The sequence below is a fragment of the Grammomys surdaster genome, unplaced genomic scaffold (assembly GCF_004785775.1).
Source record: "Grammomys surdaster isolate TR1022 unplaced genomic scaffold, NIH_TR_1.0 166, whole genome shotgun sequence".
NCBI lineage: Eukaryota > Metazoa > Chordata > Mammalia > Rodentia > Muridae > Grammomys > Grammomys surdaster.
In genome coordinates, this window is record NW_021604614.1 from 14,123,992 (window position 1) to 14,145,530 (window position 21,539).

At 48.0% G+C, this 21,539-nt stretch overlaps 1 protein-coding gene across 1 annotated transcript in view; it reads left to right on the forward strand.

Annotated features, from left to right (window-relative positions):
• Window positions 1-3,504: 3,504 nt before the first annotated feature.
• Tctn1 (tectonic family member 1) overlaps window positions 3,505-21,539 on the forward strand; it is a 28,551-nt gene continuing 10,516 nt past the window's right edge. The window contains 7 exon segments of the mRNA XM_028766262.1: window positions 3,505-3,748; window positions 6,241-6,361; window positions 10,776-10,906; window positions 12,619-12,770; window positions 16,770-16,869; window positions 19,076-19,185; window positions 20,322-20,342. Of these exon segments, the coding sequence (XP_028622095.1) occupies window positions 3,517-3,748; window positions 6,241-6,361; window positions 10,776-10,906; window positions 12,619-12,770; window positions 16,770-16,869; window positions 19,076-19,185; window positions 20,322-20,342 (867 nt within the window). The 5' untranslated portion in view covers window positions 3,505-3,516.

The window sequence follows — 21,539 nt, forward strand, 5'->3', positions numbered from 1 at the left end:
TGTCACATCAAGAAACATGGTGCTACACAGGCGGACATGGTACTGGAGAGGTAGCAAGAGCACTGCATCTTGATCCACTGACCTGGGCTTAAGTATCTGAGACCTCAAAGCCCACCCCTATAGTGACCGCACTTCCTCCAATAAGACCACACCCACTCCAACAAGACCACACCTCCTAATAGTGCCATTCCCTGTAGGCCAAGCATTCAAATACATGATTCTATGGGGGCCTGTTTCTATTCTAACCACAATTTGGCTCAGGGTTCTGGGAGATTTGTGCTCATTTGTCTCTGAAATGGAAGTGTCACTATGTGACCTGTATGACCCACACTGGCCTTGAACTTGCCTGCTTTAGGGTCCTGAGTGCTGGGATTACAGGTGGTTACCACCATGCGTGGCTTTTAATACACTGTACAATGACCCATTAATAATGCATTTTATTATTTATTTTAAGCATTTATTAACTATATATGCTTCTCTCTCTCTGTGTGTGTGTCTATGTGTGTGTGTGTATGTGTGTGTGTGTATGGGGGGGGGGCTGTGCATGTGAATGCAGGTGCCAAAAGAGGAAGTCCAGTCCCCCAGATCTGGACTTACAAACAGTTGTGAGTCACCTGAAGTAGGTTATAGGAACCAAATTCAGGTCTTCGACAAGGGCAGAAAGCATTCTTAACCTCTGAGTCCTGTCTCCAGTCTCTAGTTACTCTCTCCAAGAAATTGGAGGGGGGAGGGAGGGGGTCATGGCTAATGCGCATGCGCTGTAGCACAAGCTGCGGCAGCCGGGCCCGACTGAGGCGGCACCACTGGGCTTCAGGAAGAGGTGGGCGAAAGAGGAACTTTCTCCAGGTCCCCAGAACAAGGGTGAAAACATGTTTACATCACAGAACTCCAAATCGAAGTCGGGAAGGAAAACAGTAGATCTCAAGGGGGCTACAGGTAGCTCGATTCCCTTTGGAAGCTCCGTTTCCAGTCCATGTAGACCATTTGACCTTGCTATGCAGCTGAAGGTGACTTTGAACTCCTGATCTTCCTGCCTGCCGTCATCTCTGGAGTACTGGAATTATATTTGTTTCCTTCCAGCCTTTTTCTTTTGGACAAGAGCTTTATATGTAGCTCAGGGTGGTCTTGAACTTGGGGACCGTTCTCGTGCCTGAGTATTCCAAGTATCTACTATACTACACCTGGCTTCAGACTGTGTGCTTTGGTAGCTCAGAATTAAACTACAAAGTCAGTGGGCCACTGCGTGTCGACGGGGTCTTAAAGCCAACTGTAGGTTGAAGGTGCACACACCTGCAGTTCCACCACTAGGGGAGGCTGGTGAGGAAGGGACAGAGGATACACAGTAAGACTTTGTCTCAAAAACAAAAAAAAAACAAGGCTGGGAATTTGGTGCAGTTGGCAGAGTGCTTGCCTAGGATGCATGAAGCCCTGGGTTGGATTGCTAGGGTCATATACACTGGATACAGCGATATACACCTGGCATCCCATACACATGGGAGTAGGGATTGGGAAGAGGAGAAGTTTGAAGTCATTCTTATTTACATAGTGAATTTGAGGCCAGCTTGTGCTACACAAGAAACCCTGACTTACAAAAAATTATCCGACAATGAGACAATGTTAGCCAAAATCAAAAATGGAGATGAAGTTGAGTGTGCCTAAACTCCCAGTGTTTCAAGAGCATCCAAAACCAGAGCTGGCAGACTCTTATTGATGGGAAAAGAACACTGGGGAGTGGCTCTGGAGAAAGGTTGGGCAGTTTCTTATAAACTTCCAAACACACATGACCATAGAGTGTACTCCTAGGAAGGGCATCCAAAAGAAATGAAAACACAGGTCCACTTAAAGTCTATAGTGAGCCCGTTAGAGTAGCTTCCATTAAAAACCACGGAAGACTAAAAACCAAACCAAATTCTACTACCCAGTAAATGAATGAACAATTTGATACTTGTGGCCAATAAAAATGTTGACTGGGAAGAAGCTCTGTCACAGGTGACTATATTGGTTATTTTTATATATGGTTTTGAATAACGGACGTGTCACATTTAGATTTGTACTTTTATTTGGCTGCACACATTCATGCAGGTGCCCTCCAGGGGCCAGACGACGGTTTGCATCCTTTAGAGATGGAATTACAGGTGGGAAGCCACCATGCTGGTGCTGAGAACTGAACCCTGGTCCTCTGCAAACAGCAAGCGCTCCTAATGGCTGAATCATCTCTCTAGCCCCTAGATGGACTCATTGAACTATGATGAAAAAAACCAGAACCCTAACAAACGAGTCCCCAGTGTCCCTAAGGCTTGCAAACGTGTGAGCAGATGCATCAAACACCTTGAGTTTTAAAGAAGTCAAATGTCAAAAAATTACACTGGGGCCATCAGGGCTTGAGATTAGATAAGAGGACTTCCAGAACTTTTCACAGAATGGTTCGAAGCATAGAGCTTACGGCTTGAGGAGGGGCTGGAGGGTTAAGAGCTCTGGCTGCTTTTCCAGAGGTCCTGAGTTCAATTCCCAGCACCCACATGGCAGTTCACAACTGTCTATGACTGTATGAGCTCTGATGCCCTCTTCTGGTGTACATACAGACAGACATAACACCATATACAAAAAAAAAAATGTAATTAAGCCTTAGAAAAAAAGAAAAGAAAAGGAAAAAAAAAAAAAAAGAAAGACTTAGGAGGCAGAGGCAGGTGGTTCTCTGAGTTCAAGGCCAGCATGGTCCACAGAGTGCTTTCTCTCCCACATGCTCCCCCCACCAACACACACACACACACACACACACACGAAAAAAAGACGAGGAGAACATTCCAAATGATATATCCGTAAAGGGTTGGATGCAGTGGTGCATGCTTGTCATGAGGCACTGAGATAGGACTGCCTGGGGTTCGAGGTTAGTTAGGCCGACACAGAAAGATCCTAAAAGTTAAGAATTCTTTTGTTTCTCTTATCATAAATACGAGGATAGAAGAGGTCTGGCGACCTCTTGCGATGCATCTAAAGGCAAAGAAAGCGTGACATGGGGTAAGAAATTCAAGGATGGTGACGTGACTTAAAGGAACCAAGTCGCTTCTAAACATGCGCTGGGGGTCTTTTATTAGAAATACTCTCTTCTAGGCTCCGCCCTAGTCTTCACTGACTGCCGAATTCCGTGAGGCTGTAGCTAGGAATCTACATTTTTGAAACAGCCACGCAGCCCCTAGAGACACACAACAGAAGTTAATATCTTCCTGTTTTCAGAGGGCTCCTTAGAAGGAGCAGTCTCAGGCTCCGCCCCCACGGGTCCCGGCCCCGCCCCTCCGGCACAGCTCAGATCCCACCCACTGCCCCGCCCAGTTCCCGCCCCCTTTTCGTGATCGTCTGGCCTTAAGCCCAACCCCGCTTCTGATTTCAGGCTCCCCCCTTCTCCTGCAGACTTGATTGGCCTGCGGAGCCCTTTCCCGTGATGCCTAGCGCTCGGCTGTGACTGTTGCCCGGCAACAGACAGGCCTAGATCCCTGGCGCGGGACACTCAGCTAGGCCATGGAGTCGCGGGGCCTCCCGCCGCTCCTGCTGGTGCTCCTAAACTGCTGCACCTCTTCAGGCACCCAGGTCGTTGCCACCCCGGCTGCGGCCACCCCGGCAGTGACGAAGGAGGATCTCAATTCCACCAAGGCCACCCCCGCCACTCTCCGGCCCTCCCAGTCGCCTAGGACCCCGGGAACTCCCAGGGCCCCGGAGCGCTCTGGCCCCAGGCCCACCCCGGTCACGGACGGTGGGTACATAGTGCTAACTCCCTGGAGCGGGTACAGCTGTAAGAACGTACGGAAAATGATAACCGCTCAAAGTTCCACCCTTCTCAGCCTCCCTGTCGTTACCCTTAGTGGGAGACCGGATCTCCGGCACACAAATGCGGAGAACGGGGTTAAGTTACTCCCTTTGCCCCATAATTTAAGACAGCCGGTGTTGATGCAGAAGGTGACTCTGGAGTAGAGTACTAGTTAGAAACCTTCAGAATGAGTTGTAGGCAGTACTGGTAGAAGAGTGCTAAGTAGATCTTAGTCCTCTCCACGCAGACACACGGACATGAGCATCCGAATGCTGTTTAGATTACTGAGAGCTCCGCAGACACTTGCAGGGTGATTGAGTGCATTTTAGACGTTTTACCCGCTAAGTGGAGTTATTAAACACACCTGCCTCATCCTCACCTCCTTACCTCCAAGGATCTGAAGCTTTGATGACAATTCGTGGTTGTAATTTTAAACGCATGAAGCCGTGGTCCTAATTGCTCTCTTTTTCCCAACCCAGTTAAGGGACTGTGGCATTATTTTAGTGAGAATACACAGTTGTCCATGGCTAAGGAGGACCTTTCTAGAAGGAGCACATTTGTCTTTCCGATTAAGAAAGCATTTTGCATTTATCAATAAAACTTCCCTTTCCCTTCGTGTCTTTCCAGGGCACCATTTTTTGGGGGGAGTTTTTTCTAAAACTTAAAAAAATATTTTTAATTATGTATGTGTATTTGTATATATGTGTTTGTAGGGGGGTGATACATATTTGGTGCCCTTGGAGGACAGAAGAGAGCCTCAGAACCCCCGGAGCTGGAGTTGGTTTGTGAGCTACCTGACTTGGGTGCTGGGAACAGAACTTGGGTCCTGTACACAAGCAGTATGTGCTTTTAACTCCTGAGCCATCTCTCCAGCCTACTCTTGAACTATTCCAGTCTCCTGCCTTCTTCTTGCCGAACTTTGTTCCTGACAGTTTTGCTAAGTGACCCAGACTGGCCTGTAACCTGATACCTTCCTGACTCTGCCTCCCAGTTGCTGAGGTTCCCAGGTGTGGGCCTCTCAGCATGCCATCCATCTCTAGAGGTTGGTTTGTTTTTGTTTTTTAAACCATTCATTCATACAAATAAGAAGGCCATGACATCCTATCAGCGTTTGGCAAAAATTCTTTGTTTGAAATCTGGGATTGTTACCCCTCCAAAAAGGAAACAAAACATTACAGTTAAGATTCAGGCCAGTGGGGTGGAGAGATGGCTCAGCCATTGAGAGCACTAACTGTTCTTCCAGAGGTCCTGAGTTCAATTCCCAGCAACCACATGGTGGCTCACAACCATCTGTAATGGGATCCGATGCCCTCTTCTAGTGTGTCTGAAGACAGCTACAGTACTCATATAAATAAAATAAATAAATAAACCTTAAAAAACAAAAATTGAAGTCAAGTGGTGCGCTGGTACACACCTTTTTTGGGAGGATTAGGAGACCTGATCCAGATGAGCCTCTGTTTCAGGAAACAAAGAGCAAACAACCAAAATTGTCAAAGCCCTGAATTTATTATTTTCTCATCCTCACAGTAGTCCAGTCCATGAATTCAGTTTGTTAGTTTTCCTACTCTGCTATTGTTTTTTGTTGTTGTTGTATGTTGTGTTTTTTTGAGATTTATAATGGGTGTTTTGCCTACGTGTATTTCTGTATGCCACATTTGTGCCTGGTACCTGCAGAGGTCAGAAGAGGGCATGAGCTCCCCTGGAACCAGAGTTACACATGGTTGTGAGCCATCATGTGGGTTCTAGAAACCAAAGTTAGAGTCCTCTGCAAGAGCAGCCAGTGCTCTTGATCACCCAGCCTCTCTCCAGTCTCTCTGTTGTTTCTTTCGGAGGGTTTTCTCCATTGACAGAGACAGAATGAGTTGGGCAGTAACGTCAGGAATAAATTGAAACAGCCTGTCACGTATACTCAGTACTCTGGGAGCAAGCTGTCGCTTCTGCTCTTGTGGAGGTTAACAAGGTTAACAATGGAGTCCTGAGGAGTCACAGTGGCTGTCAAAGTGGATGAGGTCTAAGTTGCTGGCCAGATGTGTGTGTGTGTGTGTGTGTGTGTTCCTGCCTTTCCTTCATGTTGTAGTATCCTGTCATCAGTGTATTGCCCTATATTGTAAAATTCCTAAGCCAAATTAGCATTTTTTGATTATTGGTCAGGATCTTCCTACTTTCCATTCAACTTCAAAGCAGCTGCTGCGTGTGAGGGAAGGAGCAAGGTTGCCAACAGTCCTTCCTTGGAATCTGCTCTGAAGAAGGAGTGTGGGCATCCGCAGCCACCTTAGAGAGACGCTGAGGTGGGGCACTCAAAGTGACATATGTCCATGAGCAGCTCTTTTCCCAGTAGGAACCAGATACTTGTGTGACATTGATTTCTGGAACCCTTCGGGGGCAAGGAGCAGTGATAGCCTGTTTACCCTCTGAACCCCCACTGTCCTGTTTCATAGTTGCTGCTCTGTGCGTCTGTGACCTGCTTCCTGCACAGTGTGATGTCAACTGCTGTTGCGACCCTGACTGCAGCCCCGCGGATTTCAGCATCTTCTCTGCCTGTTCTGTCCCAGTTGTCACGTAAGCATATAACATGGAGGTTTGATGGCAGTTTGGCCAGGATGATAAAATCTGGGGTCAGGAATCGTGCTCTACACTCTTCAGAAGCCCTGTGTGCAAAGCCCCGTGTGTCAGAAGCAGTTGCTTGTCCCCACACAGCCGCTCAACAGTATGAGCAACGAAGGGAGATGTGTGTCACCTCTAGAGTGTTAATGAAGTTTGGGAATTAATATCTGAGCTGTGCACAGATAATGTGTCTCCTGTTTGTACCTGTGAAATAGTCTCATACAGCCTAGGGGTGTGTGTGTGTGTGTGTGGTGTATGCGTGCATATATACATGGGTGTGCTTGTCTTTGCATGCATGCATGTTGCCCAGTGGAAAACATGGGACTGTTTGTTTATTGCTTTCCACCTTCATTTTTGAGAATAGGGTTTCTCACTGAACATAGAATAGAATTCACCCCCTGCCCCATCTCCCACCCCCGACTGACAGTTGGCTAGCAATCTCTTGTCTCTATCCCTGCCCAGATATACACCAGAGCCTGGGTTGTTTTTTTTTTTTTGTTTTTTTTTTGTTTTGTTTTTAATCATGCTTCTGAAGCAAGCACTTTCCCCACTAAGCCTCCTCCCCAGCCTGTATCAGCTCTTTCTGTGGACTTTAACTTATTAGTCAGGATGCTTTGTGTACATCTCTCTGGTTGAAAACGAAACAAGGATTCTCAGTTCACAGTGCATGGGAAATGGCAGTGAGGGGTGTTCTCATGCGAGCTCAGGTCGGAGGTGTGATCAGTTCTGAGTGACCGCTGCTCGGCTTTCACACGTCTCTGCGGCAAAACAAACCAGCCCTTTGAAAAGGTTCAGGATGGGACCAACAGACAGAATCGACTAAAATGCAGGACAGCCACCTGACGTGCTTAGTCCTTTTGGAAACACAATGGACACTTTTGATGAGAAACCATTTATCAACCCGGTGGGGAAACTTAATTCCCCTCAACTGTTGTGAAATAGGCCAGAGAGCAAGTGCTGGAAAGGTCCTTCTCTGGCCTCCAGGATCAGTGCATGTTTAGCCTTCCCTGAAAATCAGTCTGCTTGTCTGGGGACTGCAAGCATGCCCCACCAGCCCTGAGATAATGTCAGTTTTGAATTGGAGTGCCGTTTATTAAAATATGGGAATTTGATTTTTTTTTATTTGTTTTATTTATTTATTTATTTATTTATTTATTTATTTTTGCTTTTTGAGACAGGGTTTCTCTGTATAGCCCTGGCTGTCCTGGAACTCACTCTGTAGACCAGGCTGGCCTCGAACTCAGAAATCTGCCTCCCAAGTGCTGGGATTAAAGGCGTGCGCCACCACTGCCCGGATTTTTTTTTTTTTTTTCTTTTTCTTTTTTTTTTTTTTAAGACAGTGTTTCACTGTGTAGCCCTGGCTGTCCTAGAACTTATATATAGACCAGGCTGGCCCTGAACTCACAGAGATACATCTGCCCCTGCCTCTGAGTGTTTTAGTTAAAGATGTGCACCACCGTGCCTTTTGTTATTTTTAATTACGTGTGTGCATGTGTGTCTTTTGGGGAATAGGATCTGCACATGAGTATAGTTGCCTGCTGAGGCCAGAGGAGGGGGTTGGATCCCCTGGATCTGGAGTTAGAGGAGACTGAACTGCCCAACATGGGCCCTCTGAACCAAACTCAGGTCTTCTTCAAGAGCAGGACACACTTTTTAACTAACTCACAACTTGTCTCTCTGGTCCCTTTACATTTTCAGACAGGGCTTCTCTCTGTAGTCCTGGCTGTCCTGGAACGCATTGTGCAGACCAGACAGGCAGTGAACTCAGATCCACCTGCCACTGCCTCCCCAGTGCTCGGATTAATACTACTCAGTCCCTTCACAACTTTTTAAAATTATAGTTTTATTTACTTTGTGCGTGTGCATGCTCATACCGCGGTACTCATGGAAGTCAGAGGACAACTTGAAGAAGTCAAGTTTCTCCTTCCATAATGGGGGTCTCAGGGATCGAACTCATGTCATGAGACTTGCCAGCAGGAGCCTTTACCCTCTGAGGCATCTTGTTGACCCTCAAATATGGTAACTTTAGATAGAGTAGAGTATTCGGAACATAGGGAGGGACAGCCTTGTAAAGGGCCAGCCAGGCGACAGGTTAGTCTTCACGGGTCACACGGGTGTCTCCTGCAGCTGAGCAGAAGCTGACGCTGATAATGTGGATGAGCAGGTGGGCCTGTGAGCTGTAACGCTGTGTTTGTGAAAACAGACCTCGTTTGTAGATCCCTAGTCAGGGCTAATCTCTCAGGAAAAGACTTTGATTTTTTTAAAATTAGTTTTGCTTGTGATTTCCCCTCCTGCCCCGCCCCTCCCTGCCCCAAAGGGACCAGATTAAACTGAACTCTGCTGTAGCCACCACTCCTGGGAGGCCTGAAGCAGGAGGATCACTTGAGCCCTGGTGTTGGGAACTAGCCTGGGTAATTACAGGGAGACCTTATCTCTGAAAAGGAAGAAAAAATAGCAGAAGTCCCAATGCCGGTTTGTAGAGTGCCCCATTCTACAGGCTTCCATTCAGAAAGGTTTTGTTGTGTCTGTTCATTGCCTCCACTTGCCCTGTCACCATGAATGACTTGGAATCTGCTAGTGAGCATCCTGGTGAGTCTGTCCTCATCAGATGGGACTGTGAGGTGAGCACAGGACTCTTTCATTGATGTAGTCAGTGCCACCCGGCTCCTACCATGTAATGGCCTTTGTTAAATTAGCTTGACGGCCTGGGACAGCACTTGGTGGTAGAGTGCAGACCTAGTGTGCACAAGGCTCTAGGGGCGTGTGTGTGTGTGTGTGTGTGTGTGTGTGTGTGTGTGTGTGTGTACCTGGTGACACAACTACCTGACTAGGTTAATAGAATTCTGGTTTCACTTGCACTGTTGTCAACCTTTCAGGCAGGCACCAAGCTAGAAACCCGAGACTCTTGGCCCCTGCTTCTTCCTGGCCTTTTTTGCAGGGCAGCAGGTCACAGGATAGAAGCAGGGCCTGGCAAAGGCTGGGCAGGTACTCTATATTAGCCACCGTCTAACTTTTTTGGGCACTCACTGTTAGCACTAAGGACATAAAGCTGAGTTTGCCCATACTTTTTTTTTTTTTTTTTTTTTTTTTTGTCTTTTGAGACAGAGCTTTGTGTAGCTCTGGCTGTCCTGGATCTCTCTCCGTAGAGCAGGCTAGCCTCAAACTCAGAGATCCACTCACAAGAGATCTGCCTCCCAAGTGCTGGGGTTAAAGGTGTTCACCACTGCGCCACCACTGCCTGGCTACCCATACAACTTTTAAGAGCTTCCTGTTGGCTGAGGGAGATGAGTGAATGAGACAGGGCCTGAGGAACACCAGGGAAAGAGGTCACCTCAGCTAGGCCAGGGAAGGCTTTCTAGAAAAGATGGTCTGAGCTGTGTTGTAATCTGAAGGTCACCCACAAGTTGGGCAGCTGAAGTTGGGGGACAGGCCTTCTAGCTGGGGGGATAGGCTCAACAGGTAGCTGAGGTAGAGATGGCGGGGAAGAGAGCAGGGCAGGGTGGCTCAGTGGGTAAACGTGCTTCCTGATGGCCTGAGCGTAATCTCTAGGACTACATAGTAGGAGGAGAACTAAGCCTTGTAAACTGTCCTCTGTCCTCTGACTTCCACACATGTGGCATGGAAAAAACATCACACACACACACACACACACACAAAATAAAAATACTCAAAACAAACTTCCTAGTATGTCTTTATCTTTCTTTTTACTTATGTGTGTGTGTGTGTGTGCACTCATGCACATCTGTGTGTATCTGTATGTGTCATGGACACCACATACATGCAGTACCCACAGAAAACAGAAGAGAGCATCAAAACCCCTGTAACTGGAGTTACAGGCATGAGCTGCCTGATACAGGTTCGGGGAACTAAACCTAGGTTCTCTGTTAGAGCAGTAAACACATAACCACCGAGCCATCTCTCCGGCTCCCAGAAGGTCATGATCTCAACGCTGTCCAAGTTTATGGAAAGTGCATATTCTGCATTATACTCCACACCCAGCAGGCTTCCCTTAGACAATGTTGTTGTTGTTGATGATACTGTTGTTGATGCTGTTGTATTTTGTGAGATAGGGTCTCACTGTGTGGTTCTGACTGATGTGGAACTTGCTGAATAGACCTGAACTCCTAGATTCACTTGTCCTGACCACACCAGTGCTGGGGTTAAGGCTGTGCACCACCACGCCAGACAGAAGCCTAGCCTCAGGGCCACCCTTGTGCCAGCAAGTAAAGCCAAATGGATTCTCTGCTGACATGACCCCTTCATCAGCGTCCCTGCAGTTCTTCTTTCTGTGGTGAAGGTGTCTGGGAGATTTGATGATCTGGCTTAGCTTGTGGCCTGAAAACTTGCTGTTGCTTTCTTTAACTTTCAGGGGTGACAGGCAGTTTTGTAGTCAGAAGGCAGCCTTCTACTCAATGAATCTGTCAGCAGACCCGCCTCACCGCGACTTCAAACTCATCAACCAGATCAACCCTTCCATCTTCTGCATCCATATTTCAAATTGTAAGTATTTGGATTTGATAGATTGTGTGAAGCTCCATTTTTCTTTTCTTTTCTTTTTCTTTTTTTTTTTTTTTGAGACAGGGTTTTTCTGTGTAGCCCTGGCTATCCTGGAACTCACTCCATAGACCAGGCTGGCCTCGAACTCAGAAATCCGCCTGCCTCTGCCTCCCAAGTGCTATGATTAAAGGCATGCACCACCACCGCCCGGCAAGAGGTGTTCTTCTATACCATAACTTTTAAAAGAAAAATGGGCCGGGCGGTGGTGGCACACGCCTTTAATCATAGCACTTGGGAGGCAGAGGCAGGCGGATTTCTGAGTTCGAGGCCAGCCTGGTCTACCGAGTGAGTTCCAGGACAGCCAGGGCTACACAGAGAAACCCTGCCTCGAAAAACCAAAAAAAAGAAGAACACCTCTTCAGTTCCATTTAAAGCACCATTTTCTCTGTTTTGGCCGTGTGAATAATTCAAGTCCTGAGGCTGATTTGCAGGTGACTTTATAGATCCTGGGCACACACACCATCTTCAAGTATTTTCTCTGTAGCTGTCTTTATCTTACATTTGACTTCAAAGATGTTTATGCCACAGTGAAAAGGATCCAAGTTGTGTGTGTGCACGCGTGTGTGCGTGTGTGTGCATGTGTGTGCGCAAGCACGTTTATTTCCTCGTAGAGTAATGGTTAAAAATGAGTCTCATCTTTAAATGTTACCTGTGGTTTCCCTTTCCTTTCTCTTTTTTATTTTCACTAAGGAGATTTGCATGAATACAGGATCTTTATTTTTAACCCGAGCAGTCAGCTCAGGCGAGCGTGTTTGTCCACAGTGCTCCTGAGTGCCAGCTGTTCTCAGGATAAGAGGTCCACACATGGCCCTATCAGCTAAATGTCATCATCTCCTTCCCGTGCCTTTCCTTGTTTGGGATTTGTTCCCACTTGACTAAAGACCTGGGGGAGTATGCTTATCCAGAGTGACAAGTGACAGTGACTGTCTAAGCCATAACAGCAGCCCAGTGGACATGGAGCCTGCCTCTTCCTCTCCTGTCATACACAGCACAGGAAGTGGCTGCCAAGAGATGAGTCTTCTCTTCTGACAGCCACCCACAGAGCGTGTCCCCTAGAAGGGGGAAGAAGCAGACTCTCATCCATATGCTGGACCGTGAGCAGCCCGACCCTTGGCTTCTGCTGTGTTGTTTCCCTGTAGGCCTTCAGAGCAGTTACTGCCACACAGGTGCCGCCCGGTCGAGTGATCCTGCTTGTCTATTGATTTCTCACGGCAGCGTCTCCTGGTGGATTCTTTGCTAGCCTAATGCTCACCATACAGACCAGGTGTTCTCAAACTCAGGATGATTAGGGGTCCTGTTCATTTAACAAGCCTCAAGAAATCCTGAGAGAGGCAACTGTACAAGAAAACATTTTAAAATTTGGTGTGTGTATGTGTGCGTGGGCGCACACCCAAGCGTGTGTAAGCGTGCATGTGCATGTATGTTTCTGTAGATTAGAGCGTGACTTTGTTAGAGTCAGTTCTCTTTCCTCTATGTAAGTCCTAGGGATCAAACTGAAGTTGTGAAGTTAGCCTGCTGGCAAGCGCCTTCACGTGACAGCCCTGAAAGACTGTTTTCTTCCAGGAGTTTTATTGCTACTGACGGTAGTTTCCAACATTGAGATGTCATATACTCCGTACATTTCTGCTCATGTCCAATGCTTTCTCTACGAACAGACAAGCCTGCGCTGTCTTTTGCTAATCCGGAAGTGCCCAATGAAGACAATTTTGACAGACTGATGCGAACATCAGGAGGCTTTACCCTGGGCGCTGAAACAGGGGTTCCTTCCACAGCCGCATCAGATGGCCCACAGCCCACTAAATATGAGGTGAGCCGGCAGCCTGGAGCCAGTTGTTCATACAGCCTGAAATACTCTGTTCTGATAAGCTAATTCAGTACCAACACATGAAGTCAAACTGCCTGCCCTTGGGACATACGCGACACCACAGAGAGTCAATGCTACTCCTCTCCATCAAAGATCATGAGAATTCAGATTCTGAACTCAGGATATGAGGTCAATTCTTTTTTTTTTTTTTGGTTTTTTCAAGACAGGGTTTCTCTGTGTATCCCTGGTTGTCCTGGAACTCACTCTGTAGACCAGGCTGGCCTCGAACTCAGAAATCTGCTTGTCTCTGCCTCCCAAGTGCTGGGATAAAGGCGTGTGCCACCACTGCCCGGCCATGAGGACAGTTCTGCATCGAATTTTGTCTCTGCAGAATTTTCTGTTCTTTTGAGCCCTAGAGCGTGTTGCAGACTGATGGAAGTCTGTCTCTGGCCTGGGGAGTGGGCTCTCTGGACACCAGGTACTCGTCTCAGTCATATTTAGTTTTACAGACAGTAGACCCTGTGGGCTATTTTATATTCCTTCATTAGCAGGCCCATAAACTATGACTCGTGGATGTCATACTTTATGGGCTTGGCTTAGGGTACCCATCTGTGACGTCAGCCTTGGGAGGGGGAGGAGCAGGAGCTCACACTTAAAGCAGCTTGAGCTACATGAGACCCTGCCTTAAAAGAGAACAGAGGGATGCTGGGATGACTGGGTGGTTAAGCACTTGAGCAGCCACAAGCATGAAGACAGGAGTTCAAATCTCCAGTGTCCATGTAAATGCTGACGGGGGTGTTGGCCTGCCTGTCATTTCAGCATTGAAGGGTAACATGGGATCCTCAGGAGCAGGCTAGCTACAGACTAGCTTCACCTGCAAGCTCAGGGCTTGATTGAGACCCTGTTCCACTGAGGAAGGTGGGCGAGTGACTGGGGATGATGCTGACAGCAGCCTCAAGCCTGCATTGGCACGTGCATCCACGTGTCCATGTCACACACAGGCATGTCCACGTGCACACAGACAGTTACACCACACACACACACACACACACACACACACACACACACACACACACAGAGTGGTGGGGGACAGAAAATGGAGAAGAAATACCTTTTCAGAAGCGTCCTCTGAAGAAGAAAGCACAGTGTGCATTAGTTGTAGGAGTCAGAAGTCATAGGAGCCTCAGGAAATGGAAAGGCCCCTGTTGGAGCTCATGCTTTGTGCTCCAGGGCGTGGCATCAGTCCCACCTGCTCACCGCCCCAGATATCCACACTGTACATGGTGGGGAAGAGGTTGGCCTCCGCTCCTGGTTTGTAAGTTCATCTACAAACTGTGGAGATGATTGTAGAGCTGTCATAGTTAGAAACTTTGTTCTAGGACACTGTTTTCTGTCACGGACTGTGTGTCTTCTCATGTCAACGTGAAGATTGGTTACTGTCCTACGAGCATTCCCTGCGGGTTAGGCATCATTCGGCCTTCCCAGCATTACTGCCGACTGCCTGGGAAGGACACGCTGTGTGCCATTTAACTGAGAGAAGCAGCTGCAGGAAATAGCCTGTGGGCTCAGTGTCAGAACATCTTGACAAACCCACCTTGCTGCTGTGATCCCACCATTCCAGTCTTGGCAGTGGTGGGGATGGGACTCAGGCTACGAACAAATTCCCCAGCCCCCAGCCCCCAGCCCCCAGCCCCAGCCCTCTGCACCTTTTTAACTTTTCTTCTTTGAAATCAAGTCTCACAGTATGGTCCAGCTGTTCCTTGAAATGATAATCTTCCATCTTTACCTCTGGAAGATTAACAGCGGGCACTGACCATTATGTTTTTTATTGTTTTTTATTTTTTATTTATTTTTTTTTTAGTAAAACCGTAGATGGGTGGCAGATGCCTTTAGTAGCAACATTTTGGAGGCAGGCAGATCTTTGAGTTCAAGGCTAGCCTGGTTTAGAGCCAATTTCAGGACAGCTAGGGCTATGCATAGAAACCCTGCCTTAAAAAACAAAAAAAAAAATAATAACATTTTTATACTTATTTTCGGACAGGGTCTCACTATGTAGCCTTGGCTGTCTGACCTAGACCTCACTACATAGACCAGGCTGGCTTTGAAATCAGAGATCCGCCTGCCTCTGCCTTCACGTGCTGGGATTAAAGGCGTGCGCCTCCATGCTGGTATAACTGTGTGAGAGAGCATGTGGGAGTGCACAGTGCCTGTGGGGACCAGGAGAAGGAGACAAGGAGACAGAGCCCACAGAGGTGGGGTCATAGGTGGCTGAGATCTGCCTGACATGGTTGTGGGAAACTGAATCGGGTCCTCTGCAGAGCAGTATGTGTGCCCTTAACCACTGAACCACCCACCCCTCCTGCCCCACCGTCCTTTCTTTGCAGACACACACTTCCAGTTTCTACTATTGCAAATAAAGAAACTTTGTCTCAAAAACTAAGATGAAAAGCAATCGAAGAAGACACCCTCCATGGGCCCCTCCCCCCAATCCACAGACACACAGAATCTTGTAAGATTTTTATTTTTTTTTTTTTTGGTTTTTCGAGACAGGGTTTCTCTGTGTAGCCCTGGCTGTCCTGGAACTCACTCTGTAGACCAGGCTGGCCTCGAACTCAGAAATCCGCCTGCCTCTGCCTCCCAAGTGCTGGGATTAAAGGCGTGCGCCACCACCGCCCGGCTTATCTTGTAAGATTTTAATGAATATCACAACTGCCATTTAAAAGATCAGTGATTTGTTCATGTCTGTGCCCAGCCATCTGATTCCACAGAGCTAAACACTACATCAGCTTCCCGTCATATACCAAGGGCTATTCCATAATGAAATCGGCAACAACACACACACACACACACACACACAGGTGCACATGTTCTTCTCAGCCTCTGCTTGTTTACTTGAGATAGGATCTCACTGTGTGACTCTAGTTCACCTAGAACTCCCTGTGTGCACCAAGCTGACCTCTAATTTACAGACCTCTGCCTGCCTCTGTCTCCCAGGTAGAGGACACAGTTAAACCTCTGTTAAAGGCTTGAGCCACCACCCCACCCCAAACATCTTTATTCCCAGCACTGGGAGGCTGAGGAAAGAGGACCACTTGAGCCTTGGGGGAGTTCAAGACGCTTGGGCAATCAATTAAGACTCATCTCAATAAATGCATAAAATTTAAGAGTCTAGAGCAGTGGTTCTCAACCCTGCAAATGCTGAGACCCTCTAATACAGTTCCCCATGTCGTTGTGACCCCAAGCCATACAGTAATTTTCATTGCTGCATCATAACTGTCATGTTGCTAGTTATGAATCATAATGCAAATATCTGATATTTAGGACAGTCTTAGATGACCCCTGTATAACGGTCACTCAACCCCCAAGTTGAGAACCACTGGTTTAAGCCTCTTCCAGACAGTTCAGCTGATTTAAGCTTCTTCCAGGCCTGGTCTGAGAGTCTTTTTGCGTCTCTGTTCTACTAGTCTGAGAGGAACTCAGCTTTTATTGCTTACTCTTGGCATGGAGGGGCCTAGTGAAGCTGGCCAGCTTCAGGGTCTTCCTGAAGCTCTTTTGAGTTGTTTACCTTCTTGCTTAAGGAGCTTTCCTGCAGTGAATGTTTCAGTCTTGGAGGAAACTGTACATAACAGTTTTGGCTCTGTAGCCCTGGCTGGCCCAGGACTATGTAGACAAGGCTGCCCTCAAACTCACAAAGATCCATCTGCCTCTGCCTCCTGAGTGCTGGGATTAAAGGTGTGTGCTACCACAAAGTTTATTTTAAAGAGGTGTGTGTGGATATGGTTGACAGCTGAGAATGAGTGCCCCCCCCGACACTGGCCCCCCACATCGGTCCCCATGCTCTGTGAGCACTGTGTCCCCAAACCCACAACTATATATGAGCCCTGCATGGCAGGCACTGTGCTCAGTACTGTGTCCCCAGATCCCCATCTCCGTGGGTACTGCCATGTGTCCAGTGCGTGCTGAAGGAGCGCCCTGTCTAACCCCCATGTGCTGTGTTTGCAGTACGGAGCCCCTCTGCAGACGGCAGGTGCATCTTCAGGATCGTATCTGAAACTGCCGTCACCTCTCACGTCGTCTCTGTGTGCAGATCAGAACCCTGCAGGTAAGAGAGTGCTGCTGCTCTTCTGTTGGCCACTTAAGCTTGCCAGTTAGACAGGCTCAGGACCATCCAGGTAGAAAGCCTCAAAGGTCGCCACCTAAGGTGGTCCTTTGTACCAGGGCAGTGACTCCCTGAATTGTAGTGCGCACCTGCGACAGTAGCTCCCATGTCAGGCATTCGAGACTCTGCAGAGTCTGATTAACACTTACAGTGCTGCTCGTCATTCTGCATGAGGCTGGTTCCTGTAGTTAACTGTCACCCAGGGGCCAGCGACAGGGCTCAGCAGGCAAGCGTGGCAACCTGAGTTTATCTCTGAGACTCATATCATGGAGGGAGAGAATTAATTACCACAGGCTTATCCTCTGCCTTCCACATCTACCCACAAGTCAAATGTCTTTTTTTTTTTTTTTTAAAGAAAAAGTGAAATTGTTTTGACACTGTCCCTTGAGATCGTGCTAATAGCCCTGCTTTGCTTCAGACGTGGAAATGGTGAGGCTTTTAGTTTCTTTTTGATTGTTGTTATTTTTTGGGTTATGTTTTTGTTGTGATTTTTTTTGGTTGTGGGTCTAGCCTTCAACAACTGAGCCATCATCTGTCAAGCGCCCCCCCTACCCCTCTTTTTAGTTTTTTTGAGACACTGTCTTACTATATAGCCCCAGCTAGTCCAGAACTCAATACATAGATCAGGCTGGCTTAAAAAGATTCACCTGCCTCTGCTCCTCTCTCTGCCATCCCTGAGTTAGAATTAAAGTCATGTGCCATCATGCCTGGCTCTTGTTTGTTTCTGAGTCCTGGCCTCTCCATGTATATCAGCCCGGTCCTCCCAGCTCAGCCTCCACAGTTCTGGGATTCTGAGCCCAGTGCCTGCTTGCATAGGACTTCCTGGGCTGACTCCCATGGCGCGAACACTGAGATCACTGTGCTCAGGGCCCAGGTCAAACCCACTTCTTCTAGGAGAGCAGAGAAGCCAAGGGCCTGGGTCTGGGCTACAGAAGGCCAAAGCCAGGGCTCTCTGAGCCTCAGTCAGCTGTGCGGAACTGTAATGACCAACTAGATAACGAGTCCTGTGGAGAAGCTTCTTCCTGTACATAGTAGGTCTGTTGAGAAGAAGCTTTTTCCTGTACATAGTAGGTCAATGTCAGTTAAAAGCAACTGAAGTCTGGTAGATGGGTGTGCCACACACTCTAGCTCTTGGGAGATGGAGGAAAGAGGACCTCCAATTTGAGGCCAGCCTAGGCTACATAGTGAGGCCTTGTCTCAAACAGCAAACAAGCCAAGCTCAGAAGCCGTTTCCACTTTTCAGATTGACAAAGCTCAAAAAGTTTGAAGCTGTGGAGAGACACACTCTCCTGGAGTAGTTGGTGGAACAGTTGGTCACACCCTGCCAAAGGCTGTGTAACACATGGATCAAAATTACCAGAGCTCCTGAAGGAAGGCTTGGCCCACAGGCAAGAGCCCCATGCAGATTGTGACAGCAACAGCCAAGGCAGAGACAACTGCTGTGGCCATTAGCTGGGAACTGGGGAGTAATTATGCTGCATCCGGGAGAGAAGACTAATTATCCCTTCAGGATTGCTGGAAGGGCTTCAGAATGCACACATTGCTCATGGGAAAATGTGCAGAACAGTGTAGCGTGTGCGTGCATCCGTGTCCAAAAGGGGAAAATGGTCGGTTAAAAAATAACCTTTACGCATGTGTTTTATTTATTTGCATAGTATTTCTGAAAGCTTCAGCAGGCAGTCACGCTTCTCCCTCTGAGGCAGAGCCCTGGGCGGGGGACAGAGCTGAGGAGACACTGTTCTGCGTCTTCTGGGCGTTTTGTATTTAGAGTATTTTGTACATGTATTTCCTAGTTGAAACCCATTTTTAAGCCCCATTTTAAACTTGATACATTTATGTTGTAGCTTATTTTACCTTTTTTTTTTAAAAGAATTATTTATGTATTATATGTGAGTACACTAGCTGTCTTCAGACACACAGCAGAAGAGGGCGTTGATCCCATTACAGATGGTTGTGAGCCACCATGTGGGTGCTGGGAATTAAACTGAGAATCTCTGGAAAGAGCACTCAGTGCTCTTAACCACTGAGCCATCTCTCCAGCCCTTATTTTGCCTGTTTTACACGACTGTTCTCAGTTCCCATTCTTGAGCTGAACATGTTCTCTATATCCCTCTCCCACCTTCCACGCCCTGGATGTTACCATTTCCAGCGTTCCTGGTGAGCCAGGCCTTCGAATGCAGCCGAAGGGTGGACGTAGATCAGTGTGAAGGAATGGAAGCCCTCAGCATGGCTCATTACAGCAGCCCTGCTATTCTGAGGGTAAGAATCATCCGGAAGCAGAACTGACGGTCCCTTTAAGATGTAGAGTGGTTGCCAGGCAGTGGTGGCGCACACCTTTAATCCCAGCACTTGGGAGGCAGAGGCAGGTGGATTTCTGAGTTCGAGGCCAACCTGGTCTACAGAGTGAGTTCCAGGACAGCCAGGGCTACACAGAGAAACCCTGTCTCGAAAAACAAACAAACAAACAAACAAAAAAAAATCTGTAGAGTGGTCTCCGCATGTGCCTGCCCCAGGTGTGACCTGGTTGTGTCCCCTAGCACCTGGCATCAGAGGCTACTCGAGTGACCTTTATGAAGTCTGTATGTAGCTTGGCTGTATCTTGTTTCCATTCAGTTTTAAATTTTCCTTCATCTGCCTTGAGAGCAGCTGAGCAAGGCCAGGTCTTCAGTGACTGCTCACAACTTTACACATCATCCAGTGTGACATTAAAGTCCTACCAACACCATAGAAGTGGGCTCCCAGGAACAGCAGGGAAGGGAAGGGCATGTCTGCCTGGAGACAGAGGCCATCAGGAAAGGTCTAGCAGTGGGCTGAGGGCACCCAAGTCCCAAGGAAAGGCCATGTTCCTTAGAGTTGGCGATGGAGCTGGAACAGAGTGAGCAAGGCCCTGGCCTACTCGAAGAGAGGAAGGGGTTACTCAACCATGGGATTATGTCCAAGGCCCCTCCTGGTTTCTGCGTTCTTATTAGGGTCATTTATTATTATTCAGAGTCATTTACCCCCTCAATCCTTGTGTTTTCTAAGTTGGCCCTCCAGGCCTGAGTTCTAGTAAGTTTAAATTCTCAAGTTGTCCTTGAGTGTGACAAGGTGCAGCTCTCTCTCAGTACAGGCCTCCTCAAGCAGGCCTTATCTGTCACTTCCCCAGAGGACCTCTGGCCTGATAGAATGTGTCGCCATTCGAGTTGGAAGGCAAGCCTTTGGAAGGACAGCCGTGCGATGTTGGCATCAGGCCGAGACAGGCCCTGCCGGGGAGATGGGTGTAGCTAGAGCAGAGAGAGGACCAAGCCGTGCCTCTCTTTCCCCTGGGTTAGGGCTGACAGGCAGTGTGGGATAGTAGGCTGTGGGAACTCATCTATTTGTTGTGCCTAACTTAGCTGTGGTTTATTTTTGTGTAGGTACCTAATTCAACGACACAGGTAAAAACTTAAAGCCAGCCTCCCTCTCTCCCTCCCTCCCTCCCTTCCTCCCTCTCTCCTTTCCTCCTTCTCTCCCTCCCCCCCCCGTGGGTGTGTGGGGGTTTGTGATTTAGTGGGGATGGGGTGGGGAGGATGTGTACATGTGTGTGCATGTGTGTACATGTGTGTACATGTGTGTACATGTGTGTACATGTGTTATCGGCCAGAGGGCAACCACAGGTACCACACTCCTCGTGTTATCTGATTTTATTTTTAAGATTTCTTTTTATCCATGCATAGAAGCACACGGCTTTACTCCCAGCACGTGGAAGGCAGAGGCAAGCAGGTCTCTGTGAGCTCAAGGCCAGTGTGGTCCACATAGACCGTTCCAAGCCAACCAGGGCAACACAGTGAGATCCTGTTCTCAAACACAACAAAATTGTCAGGCCTTTCCATGACACAGCCTCTAGAAAGTGCCTTGTTTCTACCATTTCAGACTGGCCCGGCCCACATGCTGGGTAGCGTCCAGTGGTCTTTTGATTTTAACAAGAGCTAGTTAAGTCACAGCCTAGGGCTCCCCACTTGACTCAAGCTGTTGAGGTACCTTGGTGGCATAGGGAGTTGTGTAGACCAGCTTGCCTTTTTCCTGTCACCCATGTCCCCCCACTGTCTCACTGTCACACGCTGTCTACCTGTGCGAGCGAGTGATTCTGACCTGGAGGGCAGCTGTAGGTTGCTGTGGTCATGGAAAGGCTGCGTCTTCATTTCTAAGGTGACGACTTCAGCACTTACCAGTTTAAATTATAAACAGTTCAGCAGAAGTTGAAGACAGTGCAATGAGCAGGTGCTTTGGGCGGCTTCCCCAATAGTGGCTTCCAAGAACTGACCAGGAGAGTCCTCCTCAGAAGCATCCTGTTTGTCCTCAGGGATCCTTGTTGGTTTGTCACTCTTTTGGTGCTGGTCACGATCCAGGCCTCCTGATACTATTTAGAAAGTTTGTCTGGCTCTGTCCTTCCCTGATCCTGTTGCCTAGCCAGCCACCTATGTGAGCTGCCTGGAAGGCAGGCTGCATCTCCTGAGGCAAGGGTTTGCTCAGGGAAGCTGGGCTTCTGGCTGCAAACCTAAGACTGAGTGTAAAGGTATAGACTCTACGTTTTGGTGTTAAGCATGGTGTGTGTGTGTGTGTGTGTGTGTGTGTGTGTGTGTGTGTGTGTGTGT